Here is a 25,111-nt window from a genome sequence, read left to right on the forward strand (position 1 = left end):
GCACTGATCTGAAGGAATACAAGTTAAGGAAGCAAAATAAGACAAAATCTCAATTGACCACCGCATAAAAAAAACAACAACAGTGTTTTTGGTTGTACTTCAAGTTAAATAGTGCCATGAGCATTATGCAGGGATCAAATGTCTAGCCCTTTTTGTAACAAATTGTATTCAGTGCCACCAAAACAGGGACAACAGCGTTTGGATATGTCAGTGAAGTCAACTGGATATATTTGTAGAGGAGAGGCTGTTGCCATCTGAGGGGAGAAGAGTCACTTTCAGGGACAAACTGAAAAAGAACAAGTATTTGACTTTTGCTTCCCTGTTTGAAGTTCAACAGTCAGACCCAATCACTGGGAAGGCAAAAACTGTCAAGGCAGACAGAAACATTCTACAGCACCTCATTGCTATGAGGCAGGATGCCCAGTCAACCTCAAAAGCATTATGATGCATGAACTATTCGTTGTACCTCTGTCCTTGGCAGAAGTTAATGGGCAGCTTCGTTCAGGGCGATACTTGCTAAGGCCTTGACTGCTGACATTCCATGTCCCAACCACCTTGGTGCCACAGACCTAAGACGAATCAATGCTTAACGTTGATGGTCAAGCTTTGGTCATTGCTATTGGGAAGCCACAAGAAGCAAAGACTTTTGGAGACCTGGCAGACATCTTTGTGGAAACTGTTCTCCGAAGTGGAGCACAGTTCCAGCGAATTGATGTTCTGTTTGATCGCTACCACACACACTCAGTCAAGAGTGGAACACGTAAAAGGCGTGGAAGAGGCTTGGTGATAATCAGAAGACCAGTTGAGGGCAGAGATTTACCTCTTCCCACAAAATGGGAGAACTTTATCGCTCACGAGGACAACAAGGCAGACCTTGCTTGCTTTCTATCACAATAGCTGATTGTGAGAGCACCAGACACCAAGATTATAGTTGCTGCAGGTGGCTTCAGTGTGGGGTTGAAGCATCTAACACAACCCTTAACACTGACAGCTTGGAAGCTAAACGTCAAGAAGCAGACACAAGAATTATCCTTCACTGCATCAGAAGCAAAGCATCAAAAATTGTTGTCTCTGCAAGAGACACCGACATCTTGGTACTGCTGATTCCCCACTTCCACATGATGCCATGCCAAAAGATCTGGATGAAGACAGGTACAGCAAAGGAGAGAAAGTGCATCCCAGTTCATGCTGTAGTGGAACTACTGCAGATGGAGCCACAGGTCCTCGAGCTACTTCCTGGTTTCCATGCTCTCACTGGGAGTGACTCAACTTCATACATTGCAGGACATTCAAAGAAGACATGCTGGGAAGTTTTCATAGAGTATTCACTTCTATTAACGGGGATTGGCGAAGATCCTGAACTGAGTGACCACACCATTCAGAATGCAGAACAGTTTTTCTGCAAACTCTATGGTGTAAAGGATGCTGATAACAAGCATGTTCGAGCAAGCATGTTTGTCAAGGCCATGACAATAGAAAGACTGCCCCCAACCAGAGACGCTCTCTACTTCCACATTCAGCGCTCTCCCTTCCAGGCTTTGGTCTGGCGGCAGGCCCACTTGCAGCAGCCAGTTCTGCCACCCCCTGAAACCATGGGACGGAAGACAGAGGGGAATTCCCTTATTCCTCAACTCATGTCACTACCCCCAGTTCCAGATGCCTGTGAGGAGTTAATAACCTGTTCCCGCACCACTGGGTGCAAGACAGCCCGATGCGGCAGCAAGCCTAATTCATGCACTGCATCTTGTAAATGCAGAATGTCCAATGATACTTGTATGAACAAATAACTTTTGGAATATCTGTGATCAGTATTGTTGCTTGATTTTGTTGAAATTTCAGAGTTCCAGCAGCCATTTAAACAATAAAAACTGTCCCTTTCATGTTAATGTTGTTTTTTCACTGTTTAAATGTTTAAATATTCTGAGAATGCACAGTTTAGTTCTAATGTTTAATGTTTAAACTGCAATAAATGCATTAAAACGTTTTTTTTTTGGCAGCCATTTTGTTTTTATTGTTTATGCCAAAACAGTGATTTTTACAACTTGTTATAGGGCAGAAATGGATTCAGCATCTAAAAATCATATAGAAACAACACTTGAAGTACTTTTCCTCAAAAATGCCTACTGCATCTTATCCAGGGCTATTTATCTCAGAGCTGCCAACTCTCACGCTTTTGCCGTGTGACCGCCACAGACAAGATAGAGCAGGTTACTTTTGATATGAAACAAATTCTCAGCTCTCAGATTCTGTAAATTTTATTACGAAATTCAAACAATACTGGTTTGGCGCTCTTAAAAGTTACGTGACAGTTAGCTAGCGCCTTGAGGCACGTGAACCGATAGCCCCCCCAAGCAAAACTCAAAAGTTGGCAGCTCTGTTATCTATTTTGGGACTCGACTACGGACAAATATTTCATTATAGTTGATTTTTAACAGCCTGAATATACATTTCTTTTTTTCCGCTTGTATCACATATTCATTTTCTTAATAGTTGTAAGTTAAAACTTCTTGATTGTGGTTAGTGCAAATTCTTTTTTGGTTTTTATTTTATTTTGGTTCTTTTTTTACATATTCTAAAAACAGCACATCCATAGTTCATCTTTTGAGATTTCATGTTATTTTGTTCGTTTCATCTGACAGGAGTAATGATCAGTGGGTTTGAGTTTTTACCTTTATCATTAAGAGATGGGCCGAAAAATGGATAGAGTTTCTCTGTAAAAGTCTGACCAGTGAAAGAGTAGATATGAGATCTGGACTCCACGTCATAAAAAGAGACCAGACCCTCCTCATAATCCACAAACACACCAACCTTCTCAGGTTTCACTCTCAGAGATAAAGAGACAGGTGAACTTTCACAAGCTTTATAATGATTCTCATTCCTCAGAACCACAATCCAGACTCCATCGTCAGGACTCAGTGTGAATCCTCCCTCCCTGTTAATAGATTCTCTGATCACTCCTAAACTCCACCGAGTCTTTCCCTTCACCTGCACCTCATAGTAAAATCTCCCTGAACTGAATCCCTGCTTTGCCAGAACACAAACACTCTCATTAAATCTATTTGGTTTTTTTGTGACGTTCTGCTTAACGTCTCCATGACTGACTTGTTTTCCATCATCAGACAGGATGAGACGTGGATGAGCTGTATCAGGATCCAGAGTCACATCCACTGAGAGAGATCAGACATTATCAATCAACTTCAGAACAAACATTTTCAGATACAGTATATAATACAGATTATAAACAATGTATTGTAAGTGTATTAAAGAAAATGCTGTCAGTCACACTGTACCTGCAAACTTCTGCACAAACTTCAATCCTGTGAACACAGATGACAATATAATGATGAATTATTTGTAGCAGTAATTTCAGGTTAACATTGAGTTTTATTTAGAGATACCATTGTAAGCTCCCAGCATGCTTTGCATATGGCTGGAAATGGAGAGTAAATATTGAAATTAAGTGTTATTTTATGTGTCTTTGAGTGAAGGGAAACATCTGTTAATGTTTAATATTCAGTTATGTTTGACATGTGAAAGAGTTTCTGTTATGTTGAAGTTTTGATCGTTACCATTGTGCAGAAGAGTAGAGCTTATAGGTTGTGAATAAGTGCATATACTATTAACATGTTGTTTTGTTCCCTTTCGTGGTCACTCCGAGTTACGTCGGAGTACGACGAATGGGGTTTCGCTTAGAAAGAGTATTACAAAACGAGCCAATGGCAAAGAAATGCCATGGGTCTGCGGAATTTGCATAGTGTATCTGCGCCCTACCTCGTGGGTATAAAAGGAGGACGCCGGCAACATGCAGATATGTTTTCACTTCGGAGCCAAGAGTATCTCTTCACTCCACAGCCATTTCTGACTTCACTCTAGAAGACGAGCCATTCTCCGGTGTTGGTGTGACGGCGATCTGCAGCGAGTTCACATTGCCTGCTGATCTGTGCAGTGATGTGCCAGTGAGTGTTTCTCCCTGCTCGCTTCAACATCGTGGAGTTTTTTCCTTCCACAAAAGAGCTCGCACGCGGCACGTCTTTTTAAAGACGGCTTGCCCGTCCATTTCTGGTTGCGGTTGACTCATTTCCGATTTTGATGCGCACATTCTCTGCTCTGCGTGCTTGGGCTTGATCACGCTAGAGCAGCGTTTGTGGATGACTCACGTTCTCCCCGCAGTAACGTGACCATCGCGTCATTACGGTCGAGACTCAATGATCTCGTTAGAGAGAGAGACCCCGATCTAACAATCTCCACGTGAGGTGATACTTCGGCTGTTGGCCAGGGTGATCTGAGGGTGATGGTGTGGAACAAAGGCGCCGACTATATGTCCGTGCCCCACGCCCCCCTCTTTATTGGCGCAACCCGTGAACAATCACGGGACGCCCGCGGGCCCGTCTTCGGACCCCCCGTGGGTTTCCTTGACGTTCCAGAATCGGATCTGTTGTCCATCGCAGCATCACAGGGCGGGCAAGAATCTTCAGGAAGTGAAGATTTGACAGTGCTGCCACTTTCGGGTGTGCATATGGCATTTGTCGAGTCAGATCCTGAGATGACGGCCATGCATTCCCGGGCCGCCGCAAGCGTCGGACTAGAGTGGAACCTTCCACCCTGTCCTGTGCGCTCGCTGCTGCACGATTGGTTTTTGGGTGTGGCCGCTGACACTTGTCCACTCCAATACCTTTCTTTCCGGATGTGCATCAGGAGATCTCGAAGACCCTGTCTTCCAGCAATCCCTCGTTGATTTTCTCCGCCCTTCCTCCCCTCCACGGGGCAGCTGCCCATGGGTACACTGGGGTCCCCCGGTTGAACGCTCTGTTGTGATACTAAAATAACTGTGTCATCAGAGTGCTTCTTCTCGGCGCGATCCTAAGCACCCGTCCGAAGCCTGTAGTTTTTTGTCTACACTTGTGGCGAAATCCTATAGCGCCCAGGACAGGCAGCTACCTCACTGCATGCCATGGCCATTCTGCTGGTCTACCTGGCCCAGGTGCTCAAGGACATGCAGGAGGGTAGGACTGACCCAGGGCTCTTCATTGAGCTGCGCGCCGCCACTGACCTTGCTCACCGAGCGACGAAAGTGGCCGCACGCTCCCTGGGTCAAGTGATGTCCATCATTCAAGCCTGTGGCTTAACCTGTCCGATGTGCAGGATGTCCGGCGGACCTGTCTGCTCAACACCCTCATATCCCAGGTCGGCCCTTCGGCGGTGCGGTTGAGGGCTGTACAACAGTTCTCAACCGCCCATGAGCAGACTGAGGCATATTCTGCCCCAACGGCCGTCCGCTCAGACCCTCAGTCTGCCCACCACCGAATGCACCCTCGGCCGCAGGGGGACGCCACTGCCCTCTCCAGCCCCGCCCCCCGCTATACGCCGGGTTAAGCGGCGCTCTTGAGACGGGCTGCTCAGAGATGGGACTCAGTTCTTTCCAGGAGCTGGTAGCAGGACCACTCCTTTCCCCGGTGGAGGGCCGGGGAAGAATTCTTATTCTCAGAAAGAACTGACTCTCCCGTCTCTGAGCACACAGAGTTCTCGGACGACACGGTGTGCCGCCCCTGAGCCGTGCACCCCTCGTCCTCCTCTGTACCAGAGCCGGATGACAGCACGCGCCGTCCCCGGACCGTGCAGCTCTCATCCCCTCTGTCGCCAGACCCCTGGCAGAGCAGATCCCCGTGGAACGTTCGTCCTTCTCTGGTCTCCTCTGTCAGGACACGCCCCCACACCGGGCCGCTATGCCGTCCACGTCCGGGCCAGTCATACCGCCTCGCTGCCCCACCGACGGGAAGTCTGTGTTCGCATGACCCTGCTGGTACAGTTCTCTGGAGCCTGGTTAGAGCTTCCCAACCTGTCCCGCTGGGTCGCACGAACGATCAGGCTCTGCTACGCGATTCAGTTTGTGCGGTCTCCTCCCTGCTTCAGAGGAGTTCGCTCCACTATGGTCGGTGGCAATGCCCCTATCATGAGAGCGGAGGTTGCTACCCTGCTGGCGAAGGGTGCGATCGAAACTATCCCTCCAGCCGAAATGAGGTCCGGCTTCTACAGCCCGTACTTCATTGTCCCGAAGAAAACCGGTGGGTTACGGCCAATCCTGGACCTGCGCGTGCTGAACCGCTGCCTTCACAGGCTGCCGTTCAAGATGCTCACTGCCAAGCACATTTTCGAATGTGTGCGGCCCCAGGATTGGTTTGCAGCAATCGACCTGAAGGACGCCTACTTTCATGTCTCCATTCTCCCTCGACACAAACCGTTCCTACGTTTGCTTTCGAGGGGCAGGCATATCAGTACGCGGTTCCCCCATTTGGGTTAGCCCTGTCCCCTCGCGTCTTCACGAAGGTCATCGAGGCAGCCCTTGTTCCCCTTCGGGAACACGGGGTTCGCATCCTGAATTATCTCGACGACTGGCTGATCCTAGCTCACTCTTGAGGTCAGGTTTCCAAACACAGGGACCTAGTGCTCCAGCACCTAGCCCGTCTGGGCCTTCGGGTCACCTGAGAGAAGAGCAAACTTTGTCCCGTGCAGAGGATCTCTTTTCTCGGTATGGAAATTGACTCGGTCGCTATGTCCGCGCAGCTTACGAGCGAGTGCGCGCAGTCACTGCTGACTTGTCTGAGACAGTTCGAGGGCAGGAGTGCGGTTCCACTTAAACTTTTTCAGAGGCTCCTGGGGCATATGCAGCCGTGGCAAAGCCGCTCGGATTGCTTCATATGAGACAGCTTCAGCTTTGGCTTTGCGACCGAGTCCCGAGGTGGGCATGGCAACACGGCACCCTCTGAGTACCAGTTACTCCGACATGCCGTCAGACCTTCACCCCGTGGTCGAACCTCAGTTTTCTACGGGCCGGAGTGCCCCTGGAACGAGCTTCCCGGCATGTTGTTGTAACGACAGATGCCTCCACCACGGGCTGGGGCGCCATGTGCAATTGACGTGCTGCCGTGGGCTCCTGGACAGGACCCCAGCGTCAATGGCACGTCAATTGCCTCGAGTTGCTGGCTGTACGTCTTGCTCTGCTCAGCTTCCGGGCCGTGCTCAAGAATCAACATGTACTGGTCCGATTAGACAATACCGCCTCGCTGCCCCACCGACGGGAAGTCTGTGTTCGCATGACCCCGCTGGTACAGTTCTCTGGAGCCTGGCTAGAGCTTCCCAACCTGTCTCGCTGGGTCGCACGAACGATCAGGCTCTGTTGTTGTAACGACAGATGCCTCCACCACGGGCTGGGGCGCCATGTGCAATTGACGTGCTGCCGCGGGCTCCTGGACAGGACCCCAGCGCCTATGGCACGTCAATTGCCTCGAGTTGCTGGCTGTACGTCTCGCTCTGTGCAGCTTCCGGGCCATGCTCAAGAATCAACATGTACTAGTCCGATCAGACAATACCGCCACAGTCCGGCTTAAGTAACGATCAGAAATGGTTCATTTTTGTTGTAAAAAGTTATTAATTTAGTTTATTTATATATCTAGCCGCTCTGGAGAAAACCGTGATATCATCGTCCCGCTCAGTCTCTCAATCCCCAACTAAGCAAGTCAAAAGTGGCAATGAACCAAAACTCCATCAAGTGACAGAATGGAGAAAAAAAAAACTTTGGAGAAACTCACTGTCAAATACAATACAAGTCCAATTCAAACAGGTAATTTCCGTTCACTAAAAATCACACACTTCTGAGAGTCAACAAAAAAAGCACATTTCACAAAGAAAATATAATATTCATTGTGTCATACATTAAATATTTTAGGAGATTTTACATCATTTCGTTAAAGAAATCAAGCCTAAAAACTACTCAAAAATATAATATGTAATTTTTACCATAATTTATTTTTAAATAGCATGTAACATTTTTTTTACAGTGATTTGTATTAGTGTTTGTTCATGAATAGTTACATCATATCACTTACATGTCTCTAAAGTAAGTTAAAGTAATACTGCAATAACTGGTTATGGCATCAGTTAAAGTTTGGATATAACTTTACATACGTTTAGTAAGCGTTTTATCATACCAGTCTAATGCTAACATGGCAAGTTTAAGTTATGTTATGATTATATTTTTCAAACAGTGTGATCTTTTGCAGACTGGGATAAAATAATTCTGGTGATCACTAACTTTTTATTCAACCCATAACATTCCTTATATATTATAATATTCCTAAGTTAATAACTAAACAAAACTATACACTGTATTTGATATTCACATACCAGTTTGACTGATTTTTTCATTTAGAGTCTCATCTAGAGTTTTCTTCAGTTCAGTCAGAGCTCTTTTTAGAGAGTTCACTTCAGAGTCAATCCTGATCTCAGTCCAGTTCTTGGTGTGTGGACGACTGTACAGGGATGAGCTCATCTATAGCAGGAGAGAGAGAAGACTGTTAAATATGATCATTATTTTTAAAGCAGTAAATTCAATGTTTTACACAGGAGCTTTCTAACACAGTCGAGGCAAGACCTCTGTATGAATATGGATGGATATGACCGTACTTCCTCTAGTTGAATGATTACATGAATAATTGTTTATACATTCTGTATTAAAACATTTCTGAAATATTTAGATATTCAAATGAAGCATTGTCTAATTGAATATGCACTGATTTGATTAAATATCCAGAACAGAAATCTGAATATTGAATAAAGCCAGTTTCAGCATTCTTGTTTGATTTTGTTGACATATTAGAGTTAAAGGTAAATAAATCAGAAATCAGAAAATAACAGACAGAAAAAAAATATTTTTCATCATGTTTTTAGGAATAAGATGTATAAATCAGGTGAATAATATATGAACAACCCCCTCAGTAAAAACCTTTGGAATATAGACAGGAATAAAACTGTAAAGTTTGGTGTGTGTAAAGCTGCAGACGTGGAGATTTCTGACTGAGGGTTATTTTAGTTAACTGAAACTAAAACCACACACACATACACAAACTTTTCCCTGGTTTCCCCCACAATCCAAAGACAGCAACATTTCTCATTTTCATTAAGTGTAACTTGACGTCCTAAAATAACTGAAACTACAACCTTCAATAAAAATTAATAAAAACTTTAGACATTTAAAACATTAAAAAAATGTATACAAATGTCAAAAAACTACAAAATTATTAAAAATTTAAATAGAATGAAAATGGAAAATACAAAAATATTAAATAAAATATAATTAAAATAACTGCTTAGGAGAAAAACGTAATGACAGACAGCTGAACGTAATCAGTTTCCAAGGAGACTAACTAGGATGCAATTAAGACTACACTGAACTCAGGGGCTGTTTACATGACACTTTTTTCAGCTAGAAATTAAAAAAAATAAAAAAATTTGGTGTTTTGCCCGTTCTTTTATACGACGACGGCGATTTGGGCTCCTGAAAAATGCAAACTTTTGAAAAAGGGTTTCAAAGTACACGTTTTTAAAAACGGTCTCCATATAAACAATAAAAACTCTTGGTTACTAATGTAATGTAATCTAATGTAACCCTCGTCCCCTGAAGGAGGGAACGGGAGACGTAACGTCGACGTGATGACGTAAATAGGATCACTTCACTGAGCCCTATCAACTTCGAATGTGTCTACAGAACGAGCCAATGAACATGGGCGTGCGTGAGAAGCGTCACGCACCCCGCCCCACAGCGCGTGTATAAACAGGAAGTGGGCGCACGCACATATTGTTTTTCACTAAGGAGCAGAGGTTGTGACGGCCGTACAGTGATGGTCAGCAACTGTGGCGACGAGACATTACGTCTCCCGTTCCCTCCTTCACTGAACGAGGGTTACATTAATAAACCAAGACGTTCCCTTTCAGTCGCTCACGTTCGATGTAACGTTGACGTGATGACGTAATTGGGATCCCATGTAAAACACCACGTTAGCTGCCCCATCCAGCGCCCTACGCAAGACTCTCAGACCCCCAACTGGCTAGGGCGGAAGGCCTGAGTAGAGGGAGTTCGAACTGCTGTTCCGTTATACCCCACACTGTGGAACTCTTTGGATAACACTGGGATAGCGTGCCTTTCCAGGGGAGAGGGACGCTGCGAAACCACATCCTGCCCGAAGAGAGGTAACATGTGGAGAATACACATATGGACTGGCCGGAGGGGCAGTGCAACATATGGAATGTCACTTGGGTGGGTCCAGCCTGAAAAGGGGGAGGCAACACCAGATAGTGACGGCAGAGTGGACTCTGCCAAGGGAAAGACATGGGCTCACCGCAGGGAGCTGATTGTGGAAGAATACGCATATGGGATCGCCGCAGGGATCACCACATATGGAACCCAGCCTAGCACAAGTTACACAAGGATACGAGCACTAGGCCTGGTGTCGGACGCTCCACAACGTCTGACTGCCGAAGGGATGCGGAGGAACTCTACAGGGTTCGCCTGAGTGTGGAACTTGACTGGAGCAAAGAAGCGTACATATCTGCTCCATGTGGAGGGGAGGTTGCGGCAAGTGGACATTACAGCGGGAACTTCGGTGTTACCGGCTGGTTGAAGCGAGCACACAGGAAAAAAACGGCTCAACACGTAGGTTATAAAACCTAGCGAACGTATCGCCCAATCCGCAGCTCTACAGATATCTGTCAGCGAGGCGCCGTGTGCCAGCGCCCAAGAAGGCGCAGAGCGCGGACGGGACAGAGAAAAGCCAGGGCTGGGTCTGCCTCCTCCGAAGGCAGCACTTGCAGGTTCACCACCTGATCCCGGAAGGGAGTGGTGGGAACCTTGGGCACGTATCCGGGCCGAGGTCTCAGGATCACGTGAGAGTTAGCCGGGCCGAATTCCAGGCACGATTCGTCGACCGAAAATGCATGCAGGTTCCCTACCCTCTTGATGGAGGCAAATGCAACCAGGAGTACTATTTTACAGGACAGTATTTTTTACTCGGCTGATTGCAAAGGCTCAAAGGGTGGTCTCTGAAGAGCCGAAAGGACCAGAGACAAATCCCAAGAGGGTATAGAGAACGGGCGAGGAGGATTTTTATACTCCTCGCCCCCTCAGGGACCTGACGATCAGATCGGGCTTTCCCAGCGACGTACTCTTAACTGCATCATGATGTGCGGTGATAGCGGCAACATACACTTTAAGGGTGGACGGAGACAGCCTTCACTCCAATCCATCTATAAGTAAGGAAAGTACGGCTCTGATCGAGCAAGTTCGGGGGTTCTCCTCGTGAGATGAACACCAGTCAAGAACAGGTTTTACTTCATTGCATAGACGCGCCTCATTGAGGGGGCTCTAGCAGAAGTGATGGTGTCAACTACCGCTGGGGGTAGGTCACCTAGGACCTACCATAGGGTGCCCAGTCTCTGAGAGATCAGGTCCTCTCTCAGAGGAATGGGCCAGGGAGGGGCTGTCGCGAGGAGCACTAGCTCCGGGAACCAAGTCCGGTTGGGACAATACGGCGCAACTAACAAGACCTGCTCCTCGTCCTCCCTGACCTTGCACAAGTTCTGTGCAAGAAGGCTCACTGGGTGAAACGCATACTTGGGTACGCCCGGGGGCCAGCTGTGTGCCAGAGCATCCGTGCCGATGGTTCCCTTTGTCAGGGAATAGAACAACTGGCTGTGAGGCGTGTCCGGGGTGCCAAACAGATCTACATGTGCGGTCCCGAAGCGCCTGAAAATCAGCTGGACCACCTGGGGATGGAGTCGCCATTCTCCTGGGAGCATTCTCCTGAGAGCACTTCGGGTGCACGGTTGAGCAGGCCCGGAATATAAATGGCACAAAGCGACCTCAGATGCTTCTGACTCCAAAGGAGGAGATGGCGGGCGAGTTGTGACATGTGACCCGGCACGAGCCGCTCTGCCATGCCCATCTCGAGAGTCGATCGTGGAGCCAGTGTTGGAGCGAACTCATATGATCAATCCGAGCGCCGTTACCGCGGCTGCAGATGCCAAATGCCCCAGGAGCCTCTGAAATAGTTTCAGTGGTGCCGCTGCTCTGCGTCTGAGCGTGCCTCAGTGAGGGCTGTCATGTTGATTGAGTCCGACTCCATACCGAGAAAAGAGATCCTCTGCCCGTGGGTGAGTTTGCTCTTTTCCCAGTTGATCCGAAGCCCTAGGTGGCTGAGGTGACTGAGCACCATGTCCCTGTGTTCGCACATCTGCTCTCTCGACTGGGCGAGAATAAGCCACTCGTCGAGGTAGTTGAGAATGCGAACACCACGCTCGTATATGGGAGCAATGACTGCCTCCGCGACTTTCGTGAAGACACAGGGTGACAGGGCCAGCCCGAAGGGTAAGACTTTGTACTGATATAACCATCCCTCGAACACAAAGTCAAGAAATGGTCTGTGTCGAGGGAGAATCGAAACATGAAAGTACGCGTCCTTCAGGTCGATTGCTGCAATCCAATCTTGGCGAAGAATGCATTTGAAAATGCGTTTCTGCGTAAACATCTTGAATGGCAGCCTGTGAAGGGGCCGTGGGTACAATGAAGTACGGGCTGTAGAAGCCGGTCTTCATATCGGCTGGAGGTACCGGCTTGATCGCGTCCTTCGCCAGTAGGACAGCGATTTCTGCCCTGAGAGCGGGGCACTGTCCGCCAAAACACGGGTGAACAGAATGCCCTTGAACACGCCTGGCGAACTGATTCACATAGCCGAGTCTGATAGTGCGGATGAGCCAGCAAGATGGGCTGGGAAGCGCTGGCAATCTCTCCACACGGTCTAAATCAAAGTTACAGCGACTGGTACAGACTGCTATGAAGGTGATGGGGAGGACTGAAAAGCTCTCCCTTCAGTCCATCTATGAGCAGTCTGTACTCAGGCAGGCGCGGAGAGTACTGTTGGACCCGTCCCACATCCTTCATGCGGATTATGAGCTCTTGCCTTCTGGCAGAAGGTACAGAATCCCCAAAACTAAATTGAACCGGTTTAAACACTCTTTCATACCTACCTCTATCAACATTTTAAATCAAAATTTTAAATAGACTTGTACCTTGAGGCCTGGGAAGTGTGCAATAACTTGGTGTTCTTCTTGTTGTAATTTGTTTTATTTATTTTTGTTTGTTTAATTTTTTTTTCCTGGATGTGTCATGTGTGTTTTTGTAGTCTATGTGTATGTCTTTAGCTGTTATTTGTATTTAATTGTCTGTAAGGGCAGCTACTACTATGCACTACGCACTCTTGAGTCCATGACAAATTTCCCTTAGGGGACAATAAAGTATATTCTATTCTATTCTATTCTATTCTATTCTAGCCAGGCTCCCAGACACCGCACAAGCGGGACCAACGGCACCACAGACGTACCTGCTTCCGTCAAAAAGGCAGAGTGAGTGTGCAGAGGCACTAGTGCGTCCGGGACACAGCCACTGCTGCTCGCTGGAGATGAAAGAGGGGCTTGAGGGTGACAAGGCATAGCGTCGTCGACCACCAAGTGCGCCCTCTTGGGGCCCAGAGGTTTCAGAAATTGCTCTTTTTTACCCAGTGGCGTAACGGAATGAAAAGGAAACAAAAGATTCTTCGCCCGGCCCTCCACCGGGGCAAGGAGCGGCGCGTTCACCATCTCCTGAAGAGCAACTTGATCCACCTCTGGGTCGCCCGTCTCAGGGTCATTTGCATCTCCGCTTGCCTCCTGGTTTGGCAGCGGCCTGGACGGGTGTGGTAGACTTCCTCCGGCCTGCTCCACGCTGAGGCCTGGATGGTGGCTGCTGCTGCTGAGGCTTTGTGGGAGCTGAGGACGCCACAGGAGGTTGACCTTGGCGACGAGCGAACGGAGGGTCTGCGGCCGGCGGACCACAGCTCCTCCCACCCGTCCGCCGACCGCAGACCCTCTGTTCGCTCGTCGCCAAGGTCAACCTCCTGTGCCGTCCTCAGCTCCCGCAAAGCCTCAGCAGCAGCAGCCACCATGTGGGGCAGGATGTGTCGGATGGCCTCCTTCTGCTTCTGGGCTCCGAGAACTGTTGGGCAAAGCTCTCGACCGCGTCGCTAAATAACCCAAACTGGGATAGAGGGGCATTCAGGAACCAATGTTTATTGGTGTCCCTCATGTCCTCCAGGTTGAGCCAAAGGTGGCACTCCTGGACCACCAAGGTGAACATAACCTGACCGACTGAACGTGCGGATTCTTTCGTCGTTCGGAGAGCGAGGTAAGTTGCCACACGGAGCGCCCGGAGGAACTTCTTGGTCAGAACCACCCTTGTTCATGTCCATGAGCGCCTGGGCCTGGTGGACCTGCAGAAGCGCCATGGCATGGAGGGCAGAAGCAGCCTGTCCACAGTACTTTTTTGTATTTAAAAGATAAAGTCATTGTAGCAATGTTCAGGGAAGAAGGAGGCGGGAATATAGCAGCCTCGGTAACACCTTATTACCAAAGAAAATTTCTTGTATGTGCACAACACTACTTGGCAATAAATTGATTCTGAACCGGCGAAAAATCCAAATACTTTATTCAAATTAAAACAAACACAAACCAAAAGTACCACCAGCAGCCCCTCACGGACGACTGCTAGCTACCGAAAATAAACATAAAAGGAACCGCCAGCAGCCCCTCGCGGACGACTGCTGGCTTACCCAAAATAAAATAAAACAAAACAAAACACAGGCCTGTTCATCATCAATGTCGTCGCTCCTCCTTTATGCTTCCGCTCCTCCGTGAGAGATGCGAGACCGGTGTGCTCACAGGTGTAGCTCATTAGCACTCGCACCACCGGCCTCACGCCGTTCTCTCACGCCCCTCTGCCTCGCCCTGTTCGCCACAATCATGTGCAAAAAAGCCCTTGTGTGAGTGTGTCTTTCCCCATCCGTTACACAGGCATCCATCTCCACACCCCACAGAGTGAATATGTGGGAAAGCGTCTTTCACTCTTGTCCTTCCTTCACAATTTATTCCTTCCCTTCACCAATTCTTCTTTTCACTCAGTTCAATCAGAATTATTACATGAAAAATACAATGTTCTGTCAATGCAAGTGAATTGACAGCATTGTTTGGTATCATTTGAAATGTTTTAGTGTGATTGGTGCAATGGTCTCATGTCCAGAGATATTGACCAAAAGCTACAAATTAAAGCATGGATGGGTAACTTCGGTCCTGGAGGGCCACTGTCCTGAAGAGTTTAGCTCCAACCCTAATTAAACACACCTGAACAAGCTAATCAATGTTTTCAGGATTACTAGAAAAGAGTTTTTGTCAGGGTTGGAGCTAAACTCTGCAGGACAATGGCCCTCCAGGACCAAAGTTGCCCATCCCTGAGTTAGAGAGTTTAGAAATACTTTGCTTATGGTGGAGGTTGTGCCTTTACCAGGGTCTTTCATGCAAATTACCTTCTGTCCTCAATAAGGTCTAAACTACCCAAGTCTGGGATCTTGATTATTGCAAATTCCAATTGTTGTTTCGTGCCTCCATTTGGAGGATAAAATATCTTTTATTAAAATAACAGGTCTTGGTCTGAGTATTTAATGAAATGTTGCAAAAGGCACAGGGTTATTCTGTAGTCTGATCAGCCCATAATGCTGAAGATCTTCCATACACTCAGCATTGTGTATCTTTCAGATGTCAGGTTTGCATATTGTCATGCTTTATTTCTGAGCATTTTATATTGATTATCTTCGACATAATTATGTAATTGGCATTATAGATTTACCTGACTTACCTGAGATTATTGAATCTAGTAAATTATGTTCTATCCATGTTTCCGCTAATCTGTGTCCAGGGTTGAGTACATACTAGATAACAGGTTAGACTGAGCATAAAGCACATCAGGTGAGATTCTAGATGTCTGACGAACTGCTTGATTTCAGTTAAGTTGTTATATAGTTTAATTTACTATAGGGGGCTATACAAAAATGCACTGAACGTACTGAAACGAAAGAACACACAGAAAACCTTCAGCCACACCATTGGACACCGTTGTTGGGTCAATTGGGTGGATCTTAAAGAACAGACTGTTTGTCCTGTAATATTGTACATCAGGGGGGTTGCTCAGGTTGCCCGGGCAACTGCCCATATGCCCTTCTCGACTCATGTTGCCCTACCGAGGAAAAAAAAAAAATCTTACAATGGATGCAGAATTTCTCGTAGGCCTAGATAAATTTTTTTTTTTTAAAAACGCAAAGCCTCAAGCAAGCCTTCACTTCTATTCGGGCACCGAAAATGAAAGTCAGTAGGGGAAGGGCAAACTCTGTTTACGTGGCTGCGACCGGTGTAGCAGTCGATTCATGTTCCCTACCGGAATTCCTGTTCCCTTTACGCAATCATACTACAAATCATGCGTAGTTGCCCATTTACCATATGTACCATCAGAACTGAATACGAGCAAGAAGCACAACTGAGGGTACGGGAAGCCAAAAGGTTAAAAAAGGATTGTATTTTTTCCCGAAATCTAAGCGGATTTTTTTTTTATTATTAGAAGCGAATTTTTCCTCATCTGTCAATTCAATCCAAATTATTTCTTTTGAAATTAAAAATAATAATAATAATTAAAAATAACTAAAAAACAATATACAGTAATATGAGGTCTTCTTCTCATGTGTATTTTGGTGACATTTAACAATATTGTTAATACATTTTGTATACTGTTTACAAAGTTGGATATCATAAACCTGTCATCTCTGACATTTTGCAATCTTTATAAATAATAATAAGACCATAATATGAGGCATTGAGTTTGGACATAAACACGGTCAGATAAGGCAATTTGTATGGGCAAAATTCAACTGAATATATTCAGGATAGGATATTGATAGGGATATTGATGTAGGGATTTTCATGAGTCAAGTCATGTTTTTCTGTGTTATTATTAGTAGTAGTTAAGGTGATTGAGTGCTGTATTTCAGTTTTTTCTTTGTGTATATATATTTTAATAAAGAAGACCCTGTTATTCTCAGTCCTTCATATAGAGGTTTTTTTTTTTGGGGGGGGGGGGGTGCCCTTTTTTCAGGTCAGAGCAACTGCCCCTCAAAATTCCTGTGCATGTCCCTGTTGTACATATTGACTGAGACCGATGTTGACAGACCTGTATGAGATGGAGATGATCTTCAGTGTGTGAGAGCTGCTCCAGCTCACTGTTTCTCCTCTTCAGCTCAGTGATTTCCTGATGCAGCTCTTTAATGAGATCTTCAGCCTGTTTCTCTGCTGCTTTCTGCTGTTCCTCCATCATCTTCAGCAGATCAGACTGACATCTCTCAATGGAGCAGATCAGACCAGTGAAGATCTCAACACTGGAGGATTTCTCTTCCTCTGTGTTTCTCTGATGAACGAGAACAGTTATGTTTGTTAATCTATTCCATATTCACATATTATTTAAAGGGATAGTTCACCCCGAAATGAAAATTCTATCATCTTTAATAAACCTTATGTCACTTAAAATGTATGATTTTCACTGGAACAAAATAATGTTTTGCATGCTGCTCTTGAGGACTAGCTGTCGAGGAACTCCAATAGAACTCCATATGACAGATTTGTGCTCTATAGGAAAAAATCATGTGTGTTTGGAGCAAATTGAGGGTTACTAGATGATGGCAGAACTAACAATTTAATGTAACGCTTTTATTTAATAGATTGAACTATTATGATGCATATAATGTTTTTAAATGTTTTGTTTTTTTTCGTTTGTTTTTCGCTAGGATATTTAGAGAGTGAACAGAAAGTGAAATGGGAGAGGGGGATCGGAAAAGACCATGAGTCAGGATATGAACTCGAGTTGATCGAAGCACAAACCTTTCTCAGCTCTACTGAGTGCTGGATCTCTTGAATCTTCTTCATTCTGTCCTGGATCATCTGATGAATGTCTGTCTGTGTCTGAACCAGCTGATTCTACATACAGAGAAAAACAGACATGTATCACTGAATATAGCTTTCCATCTTCTTACAGTCTTATTTATTTTTTAAAAATAATTTAAAGATCAAATTGATTCAAAATTAGAGTTTGAATCTTTTAGTACATGTCTGACAGCTTTGAGAGTGACAAAATCAGCTTTTATCAAATGTAATAAAAGACTATTGGATTTAGCTGTTTTTTTTTATTAAAAGGGACAGGTTCTTCAACATGTCAAGACACAGTAAAGAAATTATCTATGTTACTAATGTAATCGAAGGAAGGAACGGAGACGTTACGTTGGATTGAACTGATGTATTGCTATCTCACATTAGAGCCCAATCACCAAGCCAATGCGAGATTTACATTGCAATCCACTCCCTGCTTCAGGGTATATAAAGGTGTACTCACACTAGCCAGTTTGAACCGTGCCCGAGTGCGTTTGACCACCAAAGCGCGGTTCGTTTGACTAGTGTGAGTGCTCCGAACCGTGCCCAGGCGCGGCTCGATTAGCCGGCCCTGGCCCGCTTGGAAGAGGTGGGCTAGAGCACGGTTCAGTTGGACTCGGGCGCGGTTCGCATGCAGTGTGAGCGCTAACCGTGCTGGAGCACGGAACAGGACGCGTGATGTACGGGAACTGTAGTCCGTAATCAAAGCTGCAAAGTCCTTGCTGCACTTCAGCTGGTACCTTGCAAACCTCATACGAGCAGCACGATTACGTGAAAATTTTCGCGCCACTAAGGCGACACATCTGTTTAACAACAGGCTGTGAGAGGGCTGTGGACCACCGTGGACCAAACGACACAAAATTATCCACAAAGAAAACAGAGCGATGGACTCCATTGTGTTCAGAGAACGCCGCTCTTCTTGTTTATCCCGAAACCGTCACACCATAATGACGTAAGCGTGCTCCGGCACGAATGCTGAAACCCTATGTGAGTGCAGGCCAGAGGGGGAGTGGGGAGGGGGGACAATCGTACTCGGGCCCGGTTCATGGCAACCGTGCCTAGTGTGAGTACACCCTAAGGCAGGGTGCGAAGGAGCTGAGACGGGGTCCCGGCCGTTTCACTGGAGGTAAAGGCTTACATTAGTAACCTAGACGTTCCCTATCAGTCAGTCATGTTCGACGTTCCCAGTCATCCAGCCGCGGGACATGGTCGGAGGATTCCACTCGACATCCTGTCCTCTGCAGGAGCCCCGAATGAGAGGCCGGGTCCCCCATGGGACCGCAGCGATTCACCCGGCAGGAGAGTCACACCAACAAAGGAACAACTCACTCACTGAACGATGATTGAAGAGCACAGTGAAACAACATCTGCTCTGCTCCGAAGCAAAAGCTTAATGTGTGAGTTTGCACGCTGCCTTATAAAACTGGAAGCGGGAAGTGGATTGGCTTGTTCTGTTATCAATCGATGGTGATTGGGCTCTCAGGCGAGATCCGTCAGTTCAGTCCGATGTAACGTTGAATGTGACTGACTGATAGGGAACTGAATTTCATGGGGTGTCTAAAGTGCTTTGTTTGTAACTCTCACCTTCTTCTCTCGACTCTCCTCCTCTATAGGAACAGTGTTGTGAGTCCTGTGTTCTCCTTCAGTGCAGGACAGACAAACACACGTCTGATCATCTCTACAGAACAGCTCCAGAGGTCTCTCGTGTTTCTGGCATATATAATCCTCCAGTTTTTCCACAACATTGATCAGTGAGTGTTCATTTAGACATGGAAAACTGAGATGAGGCTCCAGATGAGTCTCACAGTAAGAGCTTTGACACGTCAGGCAGGTCTTCACAGCTTTCTGCTTTCTTTCATCACAGAAGTCACAGAACACCTCAGATTCTCCTAGATTGAGCTTCTCCTTAAAGTGTTGCACAACCTCTCTGAGTGTTGTATTAATCTTGAGCTTAGGTCTTCTTCTGTATTTTTCTTTACAGAGTGGACAGAAGCAGGTCTTTGTGTTCGGCCAGCACTTGATCAAGCAGGTTCTGCAGAAGTTGTGTCCACATGGAGTGGTGACTGGATCAGTGAACACTTCCATACAGATGAAGCACTTGAGCTCCTCATTTAGTGATGGACCACTGGAGGATGCCATGGCTGAAAAGATAAGTAATGACGACAATATATCATCTACATTGCTGAAGAGAGCAACTTTCATAATACAAGTAATGTGCACTGAGTAATTTAGTTTGTGTTCTAAAATGTATGTTGCCCGGTTAAAAATTATTATAACTAAAATCTGTTATAACAACTTAAACTATGAACCACTGTCAAGCAGTCAAAGCAGGCATACGTGCCATAAGCAGGCATATGAGACAGCAGTTTCTGACAGAAAGTTCCTCCATCACGAACTCTAACCTCAATGAGAAGTCCCTTCATCTCCATCACTAACTCTAACCTCAGTGAGAAGTCCCTTCATCTCCATCACTAACTCTAACCGCAGTGAGAAGTCCCTCCATCTCCATCACTAACTCTAACCTCAGTGAGCCTATGTGAGTCTCAGACCCCAGTGAGTCTGAGACCCTGTGCTTCAGATGAATGTAGTTCGATCTATCGGGCTGCAGAAGAATCATCTAAACACAGAATGTGTCTCTGGGAGCCACAGTACAGCAAATCTAACCGTTTTTTACAACACCATTTTAAACAATATATGAAAATATATTTTTAAATATAAAAGACAACACAGAAAGGGGTGAAAGTGCAAATTTTCAAACAAATAACCCACTAAATAAACATCTGTAAACACCAGGTGTCATTTTTGTTTAATAGACATGTGACTTTTACTAGAAAATTCATCATTGTAATTTTTCAATTGTTCATTCTGTCTCCAATTCAAGTACTTCCTATTTCTAAAGACTCTAAAGTGTGACGTGACCACAAATAATCAAACCTTGATTAACAGCTAAAAAAAAACTAAAAAAAACACATACAGTACTTCATACAGTACCAACAATCTGATGCTGCTTACTGCTACCAAACTACTGAACTAGCACTAACATTTCCATCACTTACCTGTGAGTGAATATCAGATCTTGTCGTTTATTTCAGAGTTTCTGAAAGTAATTGCTGTTTGATGAAACTGTTCATCTGTTTAGTTTCACTTTCACTGAAGTCTTTTATACACTTGCAGTGATGTCATATAGCTCCGCCTATAATCATAATTATGGAACAGTTCATAATTCATCCCTGCTGAGATTGTAACAGTGTAAGAAACTTTTAGAATATAAAGTTATCACAGTTAACACAATTGCAAGCTTGATAGAAACGACACACGCAAAACATGTTTCACAGTGAAATCTTCTGTTATTTCCTGGGTCTTACAAAGGTAAAAAAACAAAAAATATTGTAACAAGGTTCAGATGATATGGGAAGGAGGCGGGAACCAGCGAACATTTAACACTTTTAATCAAATAAATAAACAAATACAAAAACGAAAGTATAAACCAGCAGCCCCTCACGGACGACTGCTGGCCATACAAAACAGAAACAAAACACAACATAGATCCAGGCCTGGTCTCTCTCGATCTCCACTGTCGTCGCTCCTCCTTTTAAGCGTCCGCTCCTCCGTGAGAGACACGAGACCGGTGCGTCTCACAGGTGTCGCTCATCAGTAATCACGCCACCGGCCTCGTGCCTTTCTCTCACGGCCCTCGGCCTCGTCCAACTCGCCACAAATATATAAAGCCATTTGAATTTTTTTTTTATTAGTCTACTTTTTCAAAGGTCCAGGTCAGGAAGTTCCAGGTCTCCGAAGAATTAACTTTATTGAGCAATTCAACAAAGTGAGATGCCAGCTGTTCATCTGACTTTACAATGGTCAACATTCAGGTCTTATACCTTTATCTTATCATTGGTACTCAATGAGCATCTGTACAGTTATCTTTTTCTTATTGCTCCTCCTCGGAGTTTTGCTACAGTTAGAAACACCTGGTCCGAGGCCTTCTTTCTATTGGTGGAGTATCTCTGCGCATGCGCTTTTTAAAAAGTACCTCATACATTGTTTTTTAGTACCTCTTGGTACCTTCCACCAAACCCACCTAGGCATAAGATTCTTTGTACATGGTTTTTCAGGTACTTTTCCATAATTACATGCCCTGTGACTTAGTTTTCTGCTTGGCATTACAGCATTTAGACTTGTGCATGAGACAGAGGAGATTCCCCAACGTCTCGTTTCTTCATATTTTTCCCTATGTATTAAATACAACTCTGGGGTCAGCAAACGTGCTGGTGCATTTTGCTCGATTCTTTTCACACAGCAGCAAAATAGACTTAAAATACTTTGTCATTTTTGGTCATACAGACTTAAGAAATATGAAAAAATAAACTGTTAAATGTCTACTTTTTTATGTGTCCACTTAGAATTGAAATAAATTGTGCTTTTGTAAAATAAAGAAAATAAACAGGGTGTGCTTTCTGCCTCTCTGTCTCCGTGAACTTTTTTTCTGGAGCACGTCTCTAAACTTAAACAAAACTCAGCGAATACTATTCAACCAAGCATGATCAATATATCTTTATAATCATTGAACTGTGTACTTTTAAATCATCTAATTCAAAACTAAAATAAATGTTCTCTGTTTATGTAATCTATAAATCAATAAAAAGAGAGAGATGTCAGCCGTTCTCATTATAGTTCTCGCAGCTCATTATTCTGCTAATGTGACACGCCCACGGAGAGCGCGCGCTATTCAAACGCAAACGATCTGAGGCAACACATGCAAACGTGTCAACGCCCACATCAACTCGATAAAGATTAATCAGATTAATGTAGCCTACTATGTCGTCTTGCGAGGCTGTGAGGAATAATCCTGAGACTGATCCTTAAAATAAAAATAAAAAAATAAAATAAATAATCCTTAAGTAGTTATATGATTCACCTTATGTCAAAATGATTTATGACCCTATGATTGACAGGTGGGCGGGGCTAATCTTTGACCTTGCGGAGGGTGTTCCGGAGGTCCTTTGATGTAGGGATTAACCTTTGACCTTCTGGAGGGGTTGTTCCGGAGGTCCGTTAATGTAGGGATTAACCTTTGACCTATCGATCGATCAAGTTGACAGTTGTCTTTACCCTATTGACCTTTGTATGATATATCAAGTTGCCAGTTGTCTTTGCCAGTTGCCTTTGCCCCATTGATTTTGACCTATTGACCCCGGGGGGAAATAACTTCTTGATGTGGGAAATCCCCTCCGTGTCGGGGTGAGAAAATAATTTTCCTAATGTCGCATATAGATTAGAATAGATTAGAATTACAAAAGTAAAATCATCTTACCGTGAATCAGAGAATTGGGTTTAAGTTGAAAAGAGTTGAGGATCTTTTGAAAAAAAGTTCCTCCGAGTGATTCTCTCCTTTTGCATCTGACAGTCTCCGCACTGTGTGTGTGCGTCTGTCTGTGAGTGTGTGCGTGTCATCCGATATCCTGGCATTCCTGAGCACGCTATATAAATGGGGATTGTGAGAAAAAGAGTTTTTCTAATAATGCTACATATCTCACACTAAAGTTGAAAAGCATGCTGCTCCTTTAAAATGGTTATACATTTTAGTCATTTACAAATATCTTACACTAAAGTTGAAAAACCATTGATCTTTAAAAGTATATAAATGAAATGTACATTTAGTCATTTACAAATACCTTACACTAAAGTTGAAAAACCATTGATCTTTAAAAGTATATAAATGAAATGGTTAATGCAATATCTTTTCAAAACACAAAATAAATAAATAAATTTTCACCTGGGCTGAAGAAGTAAATCTACCGCCATGTGTCTGGCCTCGTGGGTATAAGGGTTTGATTTAATGAAGTTGTGAAGGTTTTATGTTTGAACTTTGACACGCGGCTTCACAGGATCTCCCTCCATATTCCAGAGGACAGGGGATTGCTGAGGACGGTGAGAAAATATCTCCCAGTAACTAAAGTGTAAACACATTCTGTTCTTTAAAAGTATATGAATGAAATATTTATAAAATTTACATTTACAAATATAATATTTTCACACTAACTAAAGTTGAAAACGTTCTGTTCTTTACAAGGATATATGAAACGGTTATAACATTTACATTTAGTCATTTACAAATATAATATTTTCACCCTAAGTAGAGTTGAAATACATTCTGTTCTTTAAAAGTATATAAATGATATGATTATATCGTTCATTTTAAAAATAACCATCTTTTCTAAATTTACTGAAACACACTGCACCAATTAGTTTTGTTTTAGATGAACACAAAATAAAGAAAATCATCTTACATTTTCAGAGAATTGAAGAAGTAACTCCCAACACATCATTGTCCATATAACGTATGAATGTATTTACAAAGATGCAATAAGTTTAAAGTTTTGATACAAAATATCACAAAGTATTTTTCTCCCACACCGGCTTTTTGACACTCTGTGATTCAGAGTGGAGGAGGAATGGGTGTGTGTGTGTGCGTGTGTGTGTGTGCGTGTGCGTGTGCGTGTGTGTGTGTGTGTGTGTGTGTGTGTGTGTGTGTGTGTGTGTGTGTTACATGATACCCTCCGCATTGCTGGGGACAGTGAGAAAAATAAAAGAAGATTTAAATTCAATTCAATGAATTATTTAAAGTCTTAATAAAACGTTGTAATACAGTCGTATCTTCTATTTATCTTTTTAATGATTTTGTTTAATGGTGCTCTAAAGTATAATGTTTATTAATATAGTCATAGCCATAATGATTTTTGTACTGTATCCCGTACACCTAAACACGACCATCACAGAAAAAAGGCATTTTTACATTTTCCAAAATAAATAAATAAAAATAAATAAATCATTTAATATAATTTCTAAGCTGTTTTGCACTCATACTAACTCAGTTCCATAAATTAACTAATCTCTATATTTAAATTAAATGATTATAAATAAAGTATATAACTCAATGAATAATAACAAATATGTTACTAAAACGTACTCAAACGATTTAAACATAGTTTTAGATAAATTCATTAATATATATATATATATATATATATATATATATATATATATATATATATATATATATATAAATATAAAAATACCTTACATTTTCATAGTGCCGAAGATATAGTTCTTTATGCAATGATAAAAACAGTCCAAAAAGCAAATAGTTTAAGTTGTCATAAACAAAGCCCTTTCCAAGGAACCTTCAGTGATAAACTACAGGGTGAAATGAATGCTTGAGCCCCGAGATGCAGGACAGATGAGCCTCTGGGGTACACTGTCACAGTAAAGTTAGTGTGCTTCCAAGAGTTTTATTCATACTAAATTCATTTCAAATATTAAAAGTTTAAATTAGATCTTTTAAAATTAAAAGACTGTTTAAATCAAATCTTTAACGTTTTATTAAAATCGTATCTTCTATTTATCTTCTTAGAAGACTTATGTATGATATAAATGATTTTACATAAAT

General features: G+C 44.0%; 1 protein-coding gene and 2 long non-coding RNA genes across 4 annotated transcripts in view; 2 read left to right on the forward strand and 1 right to left on the reverse strand.

The window, feature by feature from the left end:
• The window catches only part of LOC143725560 (uncharacterized), a 358,276-nt gene that overhangs the window by 259,145 nt on the left and 74,020 nt on the right, over positions 1 to 25,111 (forward strand). The window lies entirely within an intron of this gene.
• Positions 1 to 25,111, forward strand: part of LOC143725563 (uncharacterized) — an 84,882-nt gene that overhangs the window by 20,403 nt on the left and 39,368 nt on the right. For both annotated transcript variants that reach the window (XR_013198253.1, XR_013198254.1), the window contains exons 4-5: positions 19,275 to 19,412; positions 19,643 to 19,814. This is a non-coding gene — a long non-coding RNA (uncharacterized LOC143725563). The remainder of the gene's footprint in view (positions 1 to 19,274; positions 19,413 to 19,642; positions 19,815 to 25,111) is intronic.
• LOC143725528 (E3 ubiquitin-protein ligase TRIM39-like) lies at positions 2,384 to 20,786 on the reverse strand. The gene is made up of 7 exons (XM_077218005.1): positions 20,718 to 20,786; positions 19,246 to 19,802; positions 17,617 to 17,712; positions 16,913 to 17,146; positions 8,182 to 8,326; positions 3,291 to 3,317; positions 2,384 to 3,167 (listed from the first exon to the last, which is right to left on the reverse strand). Exons 2-7 carry the CDS (start codon positions 19,798 to 19,800, stop codon positions 2,629 to 2,631), a joined length of 1,596 nt encoding a protein of 531 aa, XP_077074120.1. The 5' UTR covers positions 19,801 to 19,802; positions 20,718 to 20,786; the 3' UTR covers positions 2,384 to 2,628.

Source organism: Siphateles boraxobius, unplaced genomic scaffold (genome assembly GCF_051911475.1).
Source record: "Siphateles boraxobius isolate OS27281-9 unplaced genomic scaffold, OSU_SipBor_1 77, whole genome shotgun sequence".
In the NCBI taxonomy this organism is placed as follows: Eukaryota; Metazoa; Chordata; class Actinopteri; order Cypriniformes; family Leuciscidae; genus Siphateles; species Siphateles boraxobius.